General features: G+C 41.4%; 1 protein-coding gene across 1 annotated transcript in view; it reads left to right on the top strand.

Annotated features, from left to right (window-relative positions):
• Positions 1-16,133, top strand: part of LOC126065426 (sodium/glucose cotransporter 1-like) — a 67,106-nt gene that overhangs the window by 27,119 nt on the left and 23,854 nt on the right. The window contains exons 7-9 of the mRNA XM_049865460.1: positions 13,158-13,293; positions 14,322-14,429; positions 15,845-15,995. Of these exons, the coding sequence (XP_049721417.1) occupies positions 13,158-13,293; positions 14,322-14,429; positions 15,845-15,995 (395 nt within the window). The remainder of the gene's footprint in view (positions 1-13,157; positions 13,294-14,321; positions 14,430-15,844; positions 15,996-16,133) is intronic.

Below are 16,133 nucleotides of genomic sequence, written 5' to 3'. Positions count from 1 at the left end.
CTTCTGGTGGCCATGGGATTCTTTTGCTGTTCTCTTTATATTTTTTTAAGTTGTGTAGCTAATGTTTTGATTTTGTCCCTTCTTTTTTGATGTATACATCTATTACTATAAATTGACCTCTGAGGACTGCCTTTGCTGTGTCCCAAAGGTTTTGGTATGATGTGTTTTCATTCTTGTTTGAGTCTAGAAATTTTTTTATTCCATCTCTGATTTCTTCTATAACCGAGCGGCTTTTAAGCAGGGTGTTAGTCAGTTTCCATGTAATTGATTTTTTTTCCTTACTCTTCGTGTTCTTAATTTCTACTTTGATGGCATTGTGGTCAGAGAAGTTACTTTGTGTTATCTCAGTGTTTTGGATTTTGTTGAGGTTGCTCTGTGGCCTAAGATGTGGTCTAGAGAGTATTCCACATACATTGGAAAAGAATGTGTACTTTGCAGCTGTTGGGTGGAGTGTTCTATATATGTCTGTGAGGTCAAGTTGGCTGATTGTGCTCTTTAGCTCTTCTGTATCTTTGTTGAGTTTATTTCTAGATGTTCTGTCCTTTACTGAGAGTGGTGTATTGAAGTCTCCTACTATTATTGTGGAACTGTCAATTTCTCTTTTCAGTGCTGTTAGAGTTTTTTTTTTTTTTCCCATGTATTTTGGAGCCCTGTCTTTGGGTGGGTAGATGTTTATCACGGTTACGTCTTCTTGATGGATCATCCCTTCTTTGTCTTTTATGGTGGATTTTGTTTTAAAGTCTATCTTATCTGAGATTAGTATTGCCACTCCTGCTCTTTTTTGGTAGTTATTTGCTTGATATATTCTTTTCCGTCCTTTGATTTTTAATAAAGTTACATCTTTGTTTCTAAGGTGTGTCTGTTATAGACAGCATATTGATGGATCCTGTTTTTTTAATCCATTCTGTCACTCTATGTCTGTTTATGGGTGCATTAGGCCATTTACATTCAGTGGAATTATTGATAGGTGTGAGTTTATTGCTGTCATTTTGTAGTACTTTTTGTGTTGTGGTGTTGACATTTTCTTTGTTCCTCTTACTCTCCTGTGCTGAGTTCCTTTTGTTTGTGGATCTCTTTTGTTTTTGTAGATTTTGTTTTTATTGAGACTTTTTATTTTTCTTCTTTATTTTGATGAGTAGGTATGTTGATTTTCTTTGTGGTTACCTTGAAATTTACCCTTATCTTCCTAGGTTTGAACCAGTCTATTATTACTTGGTATCGCCTTGCCTTCCTCTCCATTAGAAAGTTCTATACCCACACTATTTATTCCCTCTTTTGTTATTCTGACATTGTTGTCATTTACAGATTAACCTCTCTGGTTCCTTGTTGCAATTCCTTTGATTTTGGATAGTCCTCGAGGGTTCATTTCCTACATTGGTATCTGGCTGGTACAATCTTGTATTATAGATTCAGGCGGTGGTCTGATCTTGTTTGTTCTCAGACCAAAGGACTCCCTTTAGTAATTCTTATAGGTTTGGCTTAGTTTTTACATATTCCTTTAATTTCCGTTTATCAGGAAATGTCCTAATTTCACCATCATATTTGAACGAAAGTTTTGCGGGATATATTATTCGTGGTTGGCAGGATTTTCCTTTCAAGATTTTTATATGTCAACCCATTGTCTTCTTGCCTGCGTTGTTTCTGCCAGATCATCAGAGCTTAGTCTTATTGTTTCTCATCTGTATGTGACTTCTTGTTTTTCTCAAGCTGCTTGCAGGATTTTTCTTTGTCTTTGGTCTTAGCGATTGTGACTGTGATGTGCCTTGGTGTTTTTCTTTTGGGGCCTATCCTATATGAGGTTCATTGAGCTTCTTGGATGGTCAGCTTTTCAGCATTCATGATACTAGGGAAGTTTTCTGTCAGCAGTTCTTCAACGATCCTCTCTGTGTTTTCTGTTTTCTCCCCCTGTTCTGGAACTTCTGATCACTCACAGATTTTTGCTTTTGATTGTATCCCACATAATTCCCAGCGTTTCCTCATTTTTCTTCATTCTTTTTTCTGATTTTTCCTCAAACAGAGTTGTATCCAAATATTTGTCTTCAGTTTCACTGATCCTGTCTTCTGTCATTTCAAACCTACTCCTCAGCCCTTCTATGACATTGTCCATTTCTGAAATCTTGTTGTTTATCTTTTGGATTTCTAATTGTTGTTTTTGTATGATTTCTAATTGTAGATTTATTCTGGCATTTTGTTCCTGTATTATTCTCCTGAATTATTCCATTTTTTTGCCTGTATCTTCCATAAATTTGTCTGCCTTTTCTGTAAATTTGTCTGTTTTTTCCTCATTTTTGTCTGCTTTTTGCTTCAACTCCTGGATACCAAAAAAATACCAAGCCCAGTGCCATTGAGTCAATTCTGACTCATAGTGACCCTGTGGGACAGAGTAGAACTGCCCCATAGAGTTTTAAGGAGTGCCTGGCGGATTCAAACTGCTGACCCTTTGGTTAGCAGCCGTAGTGCTTAACCACTATGCCACCAGGGTTTCCAACTCCTGGATAGCTCTGAACATTATAGATTTAGTTCCTTATCAGGTAGTTCTAGTGCCTTTTCTTCTACTGGTGTTTTATTTTGGACGCCTACTGGAACCATCCTGTCTTGTTTGTTTATGTGTGTTGATATTGTCTACCGTCTTTGGGACATTCAGTAGCTTTATCTGTGTTTCTTAATTGTAGATTGTTTCTTCCTGGTTTTTTGTTTTATTTGGTTATGTCTGAGCAGGTGGGCTGTGCATTCTTTGTTGTGTGCTGTTTAGAGGTGTGATGTTCAGTGCATGGTGCAGGTAAGCAGGACAGAGGGGGGCAGATTGTGATGTATGGAACTAATATGGGTATGGGAAATAGTAGAGAGAAACACGAGCCAAAACAAACAAAGGGGAAAAAAAAGAGGACGAAGGGAGCTTTCTATTGGAGTGGAGAGATGAGAACCCGAGAAATGGAAAAAAGCAAAAAGGAAAAAAAAATAACTAGATAGAAATTTGGAAAAGAAGAAAAGAAAAGCCCCCAGGGGTCCCACCAGTGTGGCTGTGAAGACTGGATAAGTTTCCCAGGCTGTGCAGTATAGCCTGGCTAGAGGGGGTATAGATGTCACACAGCACCGGATATTCAGGAGGCAGGAAAAGAAGGTACGTATAGACAGATGAGAACTGAGAAGGGAAAAAGAGAGAAGGAAAAAAAAAAAAAAAAGAAATGCCCCAGGGACCCTGCCCTATGCTTCTGCACAGATGGGGGAGTGATTCTTAAGCTGTGCAGTGCTGCCTGGCTAGAAGGGGCTCCCAAGTGTGAAAAGAGAAAGAAAACAAAACAGAACAGAACAATACAAGCAAAAAAGCCCTAAGGATCCCACCGGTGTGGTGTCACGGGCCAGGGGAGAGGATCCCCAGTCAAGTGGGGCTTCACAGCCTTTCAAGAAGAAGCAAAGATGGCACGTGGAGCCAAGTATTCAAGAGAAAGGAGGGGAAGGTGGTGGGAGGCATGGAAGAAACCAAGAGAGACGGAAAGAAGCAACACGAGCTCAGGGACCCAGCCAATGTGGACGAGGCAAACCCAAGCAGTCTGGGGCGGAAGCAGTTTCCTTCTGCCAAGAGACTACGGCTGGTGGGAAGCAGAGGAGGCCAAAGGGGGAGGGGAACAAGGATGAGGGTTAGGAAAGTGTATGTCGCTTGTTACCTACCAGGTGCTCTGTCTCCTGCTGGGAACTTCGTGAAGCTACTTTCTGTTACTCCCTGTCTGCCAATCTGTGATGGTGGGGCAAACCCAAGCAGCACGGATGCTGCACTTCCCAGCTGGCCTAGCCACTGCAGCCAACCAGGAAGCTTGGAGATACAGTAGTGGGGAGAGGATGGGGGGTGGGAAAGTGTGTATCGCTGGTTACCAGGTGCTCTGTCTCCTGCCGGCAGCTCCGTGTATCTGCTTTCCCATGCTCCCTGTCAGCCAATCTCTAACAGGAGTCCAAGATGGCAAATCTATGCTTGTTACCTGATAAGGAACCTCGGCACATATCTCTCCTTGCTCTCAGTGCTCTGTCAGTTTCTTATTCCATTCAGTGTTTGGTTGAGATCTTTATCTTTTCATTTGACACTTTGGGTTCCAAGAATGACGTTTGTCTCTGTTTTACTTAGTTTTTCAGGTCTTTGGTGTGGAGGAATGTCATGATGCTTCTGTCTATGCTGCCAAGTTGGCTGGAAGTCTGGCTTAAATTTTAAAGATTATCTCAGGGAAATAGTTTTAGGGGTTCATCCAGCTCCCATGGCTCTAGAAAGTCTGGAGTCCTTGAGAATTTGAAATTCTGTTCTGCATTTCCCCCCAGTTGATCAGAATTCTTCTATAGAATCTTTGATCAAAATGTCCAGTAATGGCAGCTGGGCACCATCCAATTACTCCGGACTCATGGCAAAGGAGACAGTTGTTCATGGAGGCGATTAGCCACACAGTCCATATCTTGTTCCTATTTCTGACTCTCCTTCTTGTGTGTGTAATTTTTAATGTATATCATCTAAGAAAAATGAAAGTTTTACTCCTTCCATTCCAATAAGCAGTAAGCTTTTTGCTTATTCATCTTGTCTCACTGTGCTGACTTGGACATCAACATACAAATAAGCAACTCTGGTTGGAAGTTTTAGCACTCCCCTCTCAGAAACAAAGTCACACACAGACAAAAATAAGATATCCAGAATGTAAGCAATACAAACTAATAGGCTTCATCTAGTAGTTGCGCAAAGTTCTCTGTGCCCAGCAAACAGAAAATAAACATTCTTTTCAAGCACATTTATAAATACTGACCGTAGTTAGGCTATAAAAGAAGCCTCAATATATATTTCTAAGGATCAATATCATACAGACTGTGTATTTATAGATTAATGCCAAAAAGTAGAAAATAATAACAAAAAGATAACTTTAAAAATTCCTGATAACTGGATTTAAGTAACATGTTATTAAATAGTCTGTAAGTTGAAAAAAATATATACTTAGAACTGAATGTCAATGAAAACATGGCATGTTGATGTGTAGGGCATGTTTAAAGCAGTGCTTTAAATGTGCATTTCAGCAAACGTGAAAGACGGACCATGATAAGCTAAACATTCAGATCCAAAGGCTGGGTAAATAGCAACAGAGGCAAAAGGAGACAGACGGAGGGAGAGACAGAGACTCAGGCAAAGAGGAATAAAATAATAAAGATAATGGCAGAGATCAATGAGGCAGAGAATAAAGAATTAGAGGTGGTTAGTAAAACCAAACGTTGATTTTTGAAAAGATTAATAAGGTAGATATCTTGTATGAGTGACCAAGAAAAAAGTGAGACGCACACAAAATACCAAACAAAAGGGGAAATTACATACAACAGAGGAGAACTGTTTAAAAATTGTTTTTTAATATTATGAATAATTGTATGCTTAATAAATTTTTAAAACCTGAGTGCTATGGATAAATTCCTATGAAATTATGGCATTATTGGCAAAAGAAGAAATAGAAAACTGTCTTAGCTATCTAGTGCTGTTATAACAGAAATACCACAAGCGGATGGCTTTAACAAAACCAGAAAAACCAAACTCGTTGACATTGAGTTGATTCCGACTCATAGTGACCCTACAGGACAGGGCAGAACTGCCCCATAGAGTTTCCAAGGAGCACCTGCTGGATTCAAACTGCCAACTGTTTGGTTAGCAGCCATAGTACTTAACCACTATGCCAGCAGGGTTTCTGGCTTTACCAAAGAGAAACTACTCTCTCTCTCAGTCTAAGAGGCTAGAAGTCCGAATTCAGGGTGCCAGCTCAAGGTGAAGGCTTTCTCTGTTGGTTCTGGGAGAAGGTCCTTGTCATCAGTCTTCTCCTGGTCTAGGAGCTTCTCAGTGCAGGGACATCAGGTGCTGGCACTTCTTTCTTGGTGGTAATAAGGTCCCTCTCCTCTCTGCTCACTTCTCTCTTTTATATCTCAAAAGAGATTGACTCACAATACAACCTAATGTGCTAGTTTGAGTTCTGCCCATTAACATAACTGCCTCTAATCCTGCCTCATTAATATCATAGAGATAGGATTTACAACACAGAGGAAAATCACATCAGATGACAAACTGGTGGACAATCCCATAATATTGGGAATATGGCCTAGCCGAGCTGATGCACATTTTAAGGGGACACAGTGCAATCCATAACAAATAAGCAATTAAAAAATGGAAATGGTGACCAAAGACATCCCTTTCCCCAAAGTCCCAAGCACAGAAAGCTTTGCAAAGAATTTCTGCTAAATTTCTGGTCTTATACAAGGTATTCTAGAAAATAAAAAAAGATCAAAAACTGCCCATCTTATTTTATGAGGCCAGTGTAGTCTTGGCTCCAAAGCTTTATAAGGACAATACAAGAAAAGAAGCTAATTTGACCTTTTCACTTATGAATATTAATGCAGAAATCCTAGATTAAATATCTGAGTCCAACAGATAATTTTTAACTGATGCATTGTGATTAAATCAGGTTCAATCCAGGCATGCAAGGAAGGTTCAAATAAAAAAATGTATTGATGCAATTATTAATAAACTAAAGAAGAAAAATCATATGATTATCTCAATAAATGCAGGAACAGCATTCGATAAAGTTCAACGCCTATTCATGATAGAAGTTTACACCAAAATAGGAATAGAAGGGAACGTCTTTAACTTAATAAAGATTATATACCAAAAGATAAATGTGAGCATTTTACAGAATGGAGAAATTTTAGATGCATTTCCTTAGACTACCCACTGTGACAAGTTCTATGTTTAACATAATGCCAGCAGTCCTGGCCAAGCTAGAAAAAAAGGGAGAAAGAAGTGTAATGATTAAAAGAGAATAAATAAAATGGTCATATTTGCTGGCTATATGATCATGGGTCTGGGGAAAAAAACAGTAGAAACAATAAAATTACAAAAATTACAAAAACTAATGTGAGTGCCACAATATTACCAGGCACAGGATCAACTCATGAAAATCATGTTTCTCTACACCAGTACTAATCTATTAGAAGATATGATGCTCTTCACATCTATCCCTGAAAATTAACTTAATCAAGCATATATGACATCACTAGCAACCAGAAAAGGAAATTAAGGAAACAATTCCATTTACAGTAGCATCTAAAAGAATAAAATACCTAGAAATAAATTTAACAACGGAAGTGAAAGACTTTGACACTGAAAACTATGAAACGTTACTGAAAGAAATTAAATAAGTGGAAGGGTGTTCCATGCTCATGAATCAGAAGACTTGATATTGTTAAGATATCAATATTACCTAAAGCAGTCTGTAGATTCAATGCAATCCTCATCAAAATTCCAACAGCCTTCTTTGTAGAAATTGAAAAGCTAAATCCTCAAATTTATATGCAATTGCCAGGGGCCCTGAATATCCAAAGCAGTCTTAAAAAAGAAAGAGAAAGAAGGACTCACACTTGCCAATCTTAAAAATATTATAAAGCTACAATAATCAAAACAGTCTGGTACTAGTTTAACGATAGACATATAGACTCGTACATCTATCAGCAGTTGATTTTCAACAAGTGTTGCTAAGTCCATCCAGTGGGGAAGGAACAGTCTCTAATAAATGGTGCTGGGACAACTGGATTTCCACAAGCAAAAGAATGAACCTCAACCCATACCTCATACAATATACAAAAACTAACTCAAAGTGGATCAAGGACCTAAATGTAGGGATTAAAGCCATAAAAAAAAAAACTCTTAGAAGAAAACAGAAGTAATGCTTTGGGACCTAGTTTTTAACAATGCGTTTTTAGATATAATACCAAAAGCATGAGCAGCAGAAGGCAAAATAGATAAATTGGGCTTCATCTAAACTAAAAACTTTTCTTCACCAAAGGACTTTATCAACAAAGAGACAACCTACAGAATGGGAGAAAATTTTGCGGAACCATATATCTGATAAGGGTTTAATAGCCAGAATATATAAAGAACTCCTACAACTTAACACAAACAACCCAGTCAAAATGGGCAAAGGACTTGAAAAGACATTTTGCCAAAGAAGAAATGCAAATGGCCAACAAGCGTATGAAAAGATGCTCATTAGTCATTAAAAACAAAAAAAAACTAGTTGCTGTGTGGAGCCGATTCTGACTGATGGTGGCCCCATGTGTGCCAGAGTAGAACTGCAATGGCTGTGACCTTTTGAAAGTAGATTGCCAGGCCTTTCTTCTGAGGTGCTTCTGGGTGGATTCAAACCTCCATCCTTTGAGTTAGCAGCTGAGTACTTAACCATTTGCATCAGCCAGGGACTCCTATTATCATTAGGGAAATGCAAATCAAAACCACAGTGTGCTATCACTTCACACCCTGTAAGATGACTGGATTAAAAAACGTAATCAGAAAAGGAAATTAAGGAAGCAATTCTATTTACGATAGCAGCTAACAGAATAAGACACCTGGAAATATATTTAACAAAGGAAGTGGGTAGATGAAATGGAGAGGTAATACTGTGAAGTGCTATGCAGAACTTAGAAGCAATAGACTAGATAGATATACACAGAGCAACACAGATGAATCTTTGTTTTAATTATGATACTTTAACTAGACGATAAAGATAAAAACTTTTTTCTATATTTTTCTTTTCAGTTTCTTCTATAGCCATAACTTTAAAACTTGCCCCTGAAACATCCACTTCTGACCATAGATAGACTGCATTTACTGAAATACTTCCCAATGCAAAACACGTAAAAATGCTGGTTAAAATATACCAAATAACTTTATATATTCATAGTGAGCTCATAAGAAAGGAAGAAAATCTCTAGAGGCTGAAAACAAAGAGGGAATTGAAATCAAGAGAGCTAAGCTGACACTGGAGTCCCTGGGTGGTGCAAACGGTTAACGTGCTCAACTGCTGAACAAAAGGTTGGAGGTTTGAGTCCACTTGAGAGGTGCCTTGGAATAAAGGTCTGGCAATTGACTTCTGAAAAAAAATCAACCATTGAAAACCCTGTGGAGCACAGTTCTCTGACACGTATGAGCCCACGAGTCAGAATTGACTCGACAGCAACTGTTTGTTTTGTTGTCATTGTTTTTTAAGCTGACACTGACACTATCAAGGCCCTGATGGCATTTACTAAGCTTGGTTTTCAAAAGACTTAGGTTTTAATGGCCACATGAGAACAGAAGGAAGGCTTTGAGTTCCAGAGTGGTGAAGAGTTAAAACTTAACTTGAAGAAGTGAAAACGTAGACTAGAAAAATCAGCAAAGAGAAAAAAACAGAAAAGGACCTCAACCTGGGTTCCAGGTGGAAGAATGAAATCTCCTCTGAGAATTCATAATAGTAGGCCAGACTTCCTTTAGGTCTGGGTTTTTTGTGTTTTGTTTTTGTCTCTGTAGTCGGGGAAACACCATGTGGAGAAGTTAACATAAAATCATCCAAAATTTGTTATATCCTTATCTGGCAGGTGTAATGCCAGATTCTTTCTGGAGCCATGCACTTTCAACCAAGATCTTGCAGGATTCCCACGTATAAAGCCCTGCCGAACATGAGCCCCCAATCCAAAATTACAAACCACAGAACTGTCAAACCACCATGATCAAGGGTCAGCAGAAACAGCAGAATTAGTAGAAGTTTAGGGAGACTGCAGAAAATGGAATTATTAGATATCAAATACAAAAAAGAGATAAAAGTGGAACTAAAAACATGAGAAACAAATTTCTCTCAAAAAGGAGCAGTCGGCAAGATGGATGACCCTTGAAAACAGTATGCGAAGTGAAAGAAACCAGACACCAAAGGCCACATAGTGTACAATTCCACTTATAAGAAATGTCCACAGTAGGTAAATCCATAGAGACAAAGTAGATTAGTGGTTGCCTAGGACTGGGGGAAGGGAAAATGGGTAGATTAAGAAGTGATAGTTAAAGGGTATGGGGTTTCCTTTTGGGGCGATGAAAATGTTCTAAAATTGGTCATGGAGATATTTGCACAGCTTTGGATATACTAAAAACCATTGAACTGTATACTTCAAAATGGTGAATTTTATGTTCTATGAAGTATATCTCTATTAAAAATAAAAAAGACCAGATTTGAAAAAATAAACTTCTAGAAATGGAAAATATATTTTGAAATTTAAAACTCAGTAGCTGCATTAAAATAGCCTATGAAACACAGGTGGAGAAAAATTGCTAGTGTGAAAGAGAAAGCTGGAGAAATTATTCAAAAATCACAAAAGCAAGAAAGATAAAAGGAACAAAGTCATGTGGAAGATAGAATGGGAAGGCTTATATACGTCTCACTGGCATTCCAGAAGAAAAGAGAGGCAACGTTTGAAGAGGAAGTGACTGAGAATTTTTACAATGACGAAAGAGCAGGAATCACACTGAATCTCAAGCAGAATTTTTTTTTTCTTAATCCACAAACATACATCCTAATGAAACTTCAGAACATCAAAGACAAGAAAAGGAGTTTCAAAGCAGCAGGAGAGAAGAGATTACATAGAAAAGAATGAGAGTTATGCTGAGAACAGACTTCTCAACAGCAAAGACACCAAAAGGTAGTAGAGTATTTTCAAAGTACTGAGAGAAAATACCAGCTTCCAATTGTATACCTAGCTAGTATTATTGAAAACCAAGGACAAAATAAAGAAATAACCTTCCCTAAAGAAAGACTTAAGGATGTACTGTAAGGGAAAAGGAAGCACTGAAGAGCAAGAAAGAATAGTTGGCAAAAAAAAATTGTAGACACAAATTTTGTGCTTTGTATAGGAAATAAAAAAACAAGCTGAAACTAAAATATTGAACAACTGTATGTTGTATAATTGGAGTTAAATCTGTCTACAGACCTTAAATTGTTCAGGAGAAAGGTGGGGATTTACTTTAGACTTTAAGTTGCACCCGTGTTAAAATGTTAAGGGTAATTATTAAAAGCATGTTGTTGTTGTTAGGTCCCATCAAGTCGGTTCTGAGTCATAGCAACCCTGTTACAACAGAACAAAACAATGCCCAGTCCTTTGCCATCCTCACTGTGCTGTGTGAGTCCATTGTTGCGGCCACTGTGCCAATCCATCTCATTGAGGATCTTCCTCTTTTTCACTGGCCCTCTTCTTTACCAAGCATGACGTCCTTCTCCAGGGACTGGTCCCTCCTGATAACATGTCCAAAGTACGCAAGACGAAGTCTCACCATCCTCCCTTCTAAGGAGCATTCTGGCTGTACTTCTTTCAAAACAGATTTCTTTGTTCTTCTGGAAGTCCATCGTATATTCAATATTCTTCACCAACACCATAATTCAAAGGCGTCGATTCTTTCAGTCTTCCTTAATTAATTGTCCAACTTTCCCATGCATATGAAGTGATTGAAAACACCATGGCTTGGGTAAAGTGTACCTTAGCCCTCAAAGTGACAGCTTTGCTTTTTAACAATTTGAAAGAGGTCTTTTGCAGCAGATTTGCCCAGTGCAATACGTCTTTTGATTACTGCTGCTTCCGTGGATGTTGATTGTGGATCCAAGTAAAATGAAATCCTTGACAACTTCAGTATTTTCTCCATTTAGCATGATGTTACTTATTGGACCAGTTGTGAGGATTTTTGTTTTCTTTATGTTGAGGTGTAATCCATACTGGAGGCTCTAGTCTTTGATCTTCAATAAGTGCTTCAAGTCCTCTTGGCTTTCAGCAAGTAAGGTTGTGTCATCTGCTTATCACAGGTTGTTAATTATTCTTCCTCCAATCCTGATGCCTTGTTCTTCTTCACACAGTCCAGCTTCTCACGTTATTTGCTCTGCATACAGATTGAATAAAATGAAAAATTTAGATGTGGTAAAAGGATACAACCTTGACATACACCTTTCCTGATTTTAAACCGTGTAGTATCCTCTTGTTCTGTTCAAATGACTGCCTCTGGGTCTATGTACATGTTCCGCATGAGCACAATTCAATGTTCTGAATTCCCATTTTTTGCAACTAAAAGCATAGAAGTAGAATATATAACTCCCTAACGCCGTAAAGGAAATGGTTTAAGAAAAAAATGAATTAAAAAAAAAGGCAGATAAACTGACAAAAGAGAAGGAAAATTGTTAACCTTCTGGCCCCCTATCATTTCTACACAAGAATTCTTTCTTTCCCCCCATTTTTTAATATTTGGCAATGTGCTAGAGCCCGTAAGATTTTCTACATGGAATGATTTAATGACCTTTGGTCACCCTTTCCTGAATTGTAAGAAAGAGTACCATTTCTGCCCTCGCCCTGCTCCTTGGTCACCCTATGAGAGATCAGCTCATCTTGGAGCAGGGCTAGGCAAAGGTTAGAAAGTGTGGTATGTCTGCATACCGCTCAGCAGGGTCCCATAAGTGAGCAAGGTCAGCAGCAGTCAGGTGGCCAGCAGACCTCTTGAGGCCCAGTGTCTGCTGCATGGGGCAGGATCCCTTTCCCCCTATTATTCAAATGATATATTTGGAAAATAAGAAAAATATGAAGAAGAAAATGAAAATTCTATTGTAAATCCTGCTGCCTCATGATTAACCACTCTTACTGTGTTGGTTCACCCCTTTTGGATGTTTTCTGGGTATAGAATCACAATATCTATGGTATTTTGTATCCCGTATCTTTTAGTTAGCATCACATTAGGGGCGGTTTTGCACATTACTCAGGATGTCCTTCCAGAAGACAGTTTTTAGTGCATACACAAGACTGCATCGTTCTGATGCACTGGCTTTTCCTTCTGAGGTGCTCTCCCACCTCCCTGCCTTCTGTCCCGTTCTGTTTGTGTCCCTTCTTACAGCAGTCACACCATTAAGAGGACCATGACCGGTCTCCTGGGAGAATTTTGCCTATGAGAGGTTTATACTCGTTTCTTTCCATTTAGATGAACAAAGTTGGTTCCAGTTGTGAGCACTCTGTTGTTGCCATAGGCCACCTTTGCTCTGACTAATGTCACAAGAACCCTTTTCCTTCTGAGGCGGGGAGTGTCTGTGGCCTCCAGGAGGGAGTCTCTTCCCGGCCAGGAGCAGCTTGTCAGGTGATGGGTAATGAGGCCAAGGGCACGCACTGGCCCTGCCCTTGGCAGCTGTGTGCTAGGCAGGGTGTGCTCACTGGGTGCTCACTGGGCACACGCCATCCCCACAGAGGCCCAGGTGCCCCAAGGGCACACCCTGCTGCTGCTGAAATGGCAGAGCGGACCTGAGGAAGCCACCTACCCCACCGGTATCTCCCCGTAGGTGATCGTCCAGCGGTGCCTGGCAGGAAGGAGTGTGGCTCATGTGAAGGCTGCCTGCATTCTGTGCGGGTACCTGAAGCTGCTGCCCATGTTCAGCATGGTCATGCCAGGGATGATCAGCCGTATCTTGTTCCCGGGTGAGTACTCCATCCTGGCGTGAGCACACCTGCTCAGCCTCTCTTAGAGGGATCCTGAGAGCATGGGGGCTTTCAGATCTCCCGCAGGTGCTTCACACTGCTTCCTCGGGCTCAGGGCTGGGATGAGGGGAACAGTGCAGCAGAGATCTGGCAGACGGTGGACCTGGGCAGCCAGAGGCAGTTCCAAGGAGGCCAATTCATGCAGAGCAGAACAGACCAAGGCATTGTCACATGGGTCGGCCCAGGGCTCTGGCATGGAGGCACAGTCAAGTTGCCCCCATGGCAGCACAGGCATCGTCACGCTGGGTACAGTCTAGGCCCAGCCCTGAACCAGAGATCCAACAGATGAGACTTGTCAGAGGGAAGCTCACCATGACCCCCAGTATGGGCCTGACTGTGAGGCCCATATTCTTTCCACTAAAGTCTACTAAAACCTCCCAGTTCTCCTGAATGAGCCAGAATTCTGTGGAGGTATCTCAGTAAAGCATAGCACTAGCTTGTACTGGCTCTCAGGGTAGTGGGTATGGGTGCCACCGTGGGGGCCGAGCCAGTCCTTTCCATGGGGGTCTGTGCTGCAGTACTCTTGACAAGGCCAAGCAAAATGGAAAAGACTTTTTATTGTTAAGTAGCACATGCAGCAAATGTCTCTAACCTAATGCCTCCTGCACCCTGCCCCTGAGACACACCTCTTTTTGACCCTCATCCATTTCCGGTCTCAGTGTAGAGACATGCTCCACTCCAGCATGCTTAGATTGGGTGTTCCATCGCCAAGCAGCATTTTCATGGGGCTCCCAGGTGGTGCCTGCTTGTGAGTTAGAGACGAGGCTTCATGCTCTCCAAATGGAAGCAGGAACCAAATTCTGAGCCTTCCGACCCAGAGGTGACTAAGAGGAGGATGGGCTGCTCTGGCAGGAGCCTTTGGGGAAGATAGGCCAGGACTCACTTCCTGGTCCTCAGAGGTGGCCAGACCCACAGAGGGACACACCCACTCTCCGGCATGTTGGTATGACTGCCATCTCTTTTTGCAGATAAAGTGGCTTGTGTTGTGCCTTCAGAATGTCTGAAGCACTGTGGCACCAGAACTGGTTGCAGCCACATCGCCTACCCAGTCCTGGTGGAGGAGCTGATACCCATCGGTAAGAAATGGACTGCACCATCAAGGGCCACAGAGCCCTCTGATCTGTGTCCCCATTGGAGCCTGGGCCATTGGGTTGTAAGTGGGTGGTTAGGCATGAGGGGCTGAGACTGGCCCGTGGTTTGGGTGGAAATGTAGACTGTTGGGGCTGGATAGAGAGGGAGCCTTGCCTGCCCTGATGGATGGAGCTGGGCCTTCCCTCTCTTCACTCATCATGCACTGATGGAGTGTATGGTCTCAGAGGCATGGCCTGCGAACATGGTCATCTGCTCAGCTTGTTCCTTTGCTCGTTCGTTCACTCAGCAAATGTCTCCTGAGCTCCACACTGTGGTAGGCATTGTTCTCAGCCAGGAAAATACCATGATGGTCTCATCCTGCCCTCAACTTGCTTACTGGCCAGCAGGGTAGGTGCGTAGACGAGCAGTTACCCAACAGAGTGATGGCTTTCATTGTGAGATGACAACGGGCTCATGCATTGAGCTCCCATCCTCTTAAATCTCATTAAAATGACAGAACAAGTATTTAAGCAAAAACCTTTATACTAGCTCTGGAGGGCATGGGAGGGTGCCATGCATAGGCTGGAAACGTTGAGACCATTCCATCAAATACAGTATTGATGGACTCCAACTGAGGGAAATCCTGACCACCGCATAGTCCGGTAGCAGGTGTCCAGATTCCCCAGCTGAGCCTCAGGAAAAGGGTGCCAGGGAGTGGGCTCCAGGGCAGTGGAAGGAAGGACGTCAAAGGACTCCAGTCTTTGCCTGCCTGAGTGGCCACTGAACACAGTGGGGACATGGCTGTAATGGGCTCTAGTCCGGGGTCCTTGTGATCCTCAGGCTCTCCCAACCACTTGTAGAAAAGAAATTTCTTGCCAGAGCAGTTGAAGTCACTGTGGCATGGCAGCATCCCAGGTAATCATACTAGATAGTTATTTATCGCCAACACTGGTTGAGTGCCTGCTCTGTATTGAGCATTGTGCTGACGTGTCTACTTTTTTTTATCTTAATCTCAACAACAGCCTTATATGGTCAGTGCTGTTAGGCCCCCTGAGGCACAAGGAGTTACATCACCTGCCTGAGGACTGAGCCATCTCTGAGCCTCTGGCTCCTCATCTATAAAGGGGACAGCGTTGGTATCCCTCACACAGGGCTACAGGGAGATGGGGCAATTGCCTGAAGATATATTCTAGCACAAAGTAACCCCTCAAGAAAAATAACCTCCCATTATATAAAGGCACAGCAGTAAACTACTAAATCCTGTTACAAAGCAAGGACAAATGTAATGCATTCCACTCCAAATAACATTGGAATATTTTTTAGGAGAAAATTCAGCATACAGAACAGGTCATGATGAGGCCTCTGTCCTCTCCTGGCACAGCCAGAGAGCAGAGGCCCAGGAACTGTCCTTCTCTTGCAGGCTTACGTGGCTTGATGGTGTCCTCACTGTGGGCCTCTCTTATGTCCTCCCTGACTTCTATTTTCAACAGTGCCAGCACCCTCTTCACACTGGACATCTACACCCAGATACGGCCTGTGGCCACAGAGAAGGAACTCATGGTCACAGGAAGGTGAAGGATTATCTGTTAACATTAGTTACTGCTGTTAATGAAACAATGCCCACAGTATGTTACTAAGCAAAACGTTTAGGCTGTAAAGCTATATGTGGCATTATCCTGTACGTGTACAATATGGTTGGGTTTTTTGTT

The sequence above is a fragment of the Elephas maximus genome, chromosome 22, assembly GCF_024166365.1.
Source record: "Elephas maximus indicus isolate mEleMax1 chromosome 22, mEleMax1 primary haplotype, whole genome shotgun sequence".
Lineage (NCBI taxonomy): Eukaryota > Metazoa > Chordata > Mammalia > Proboscidea > Elephantidae > Elephas > Elephas maximus.
The sequence above is the reverse complement of the archived record's forward strand: the minus strand, read 5'-3'. Positions and strand labels throughout refer to the sequence as shown.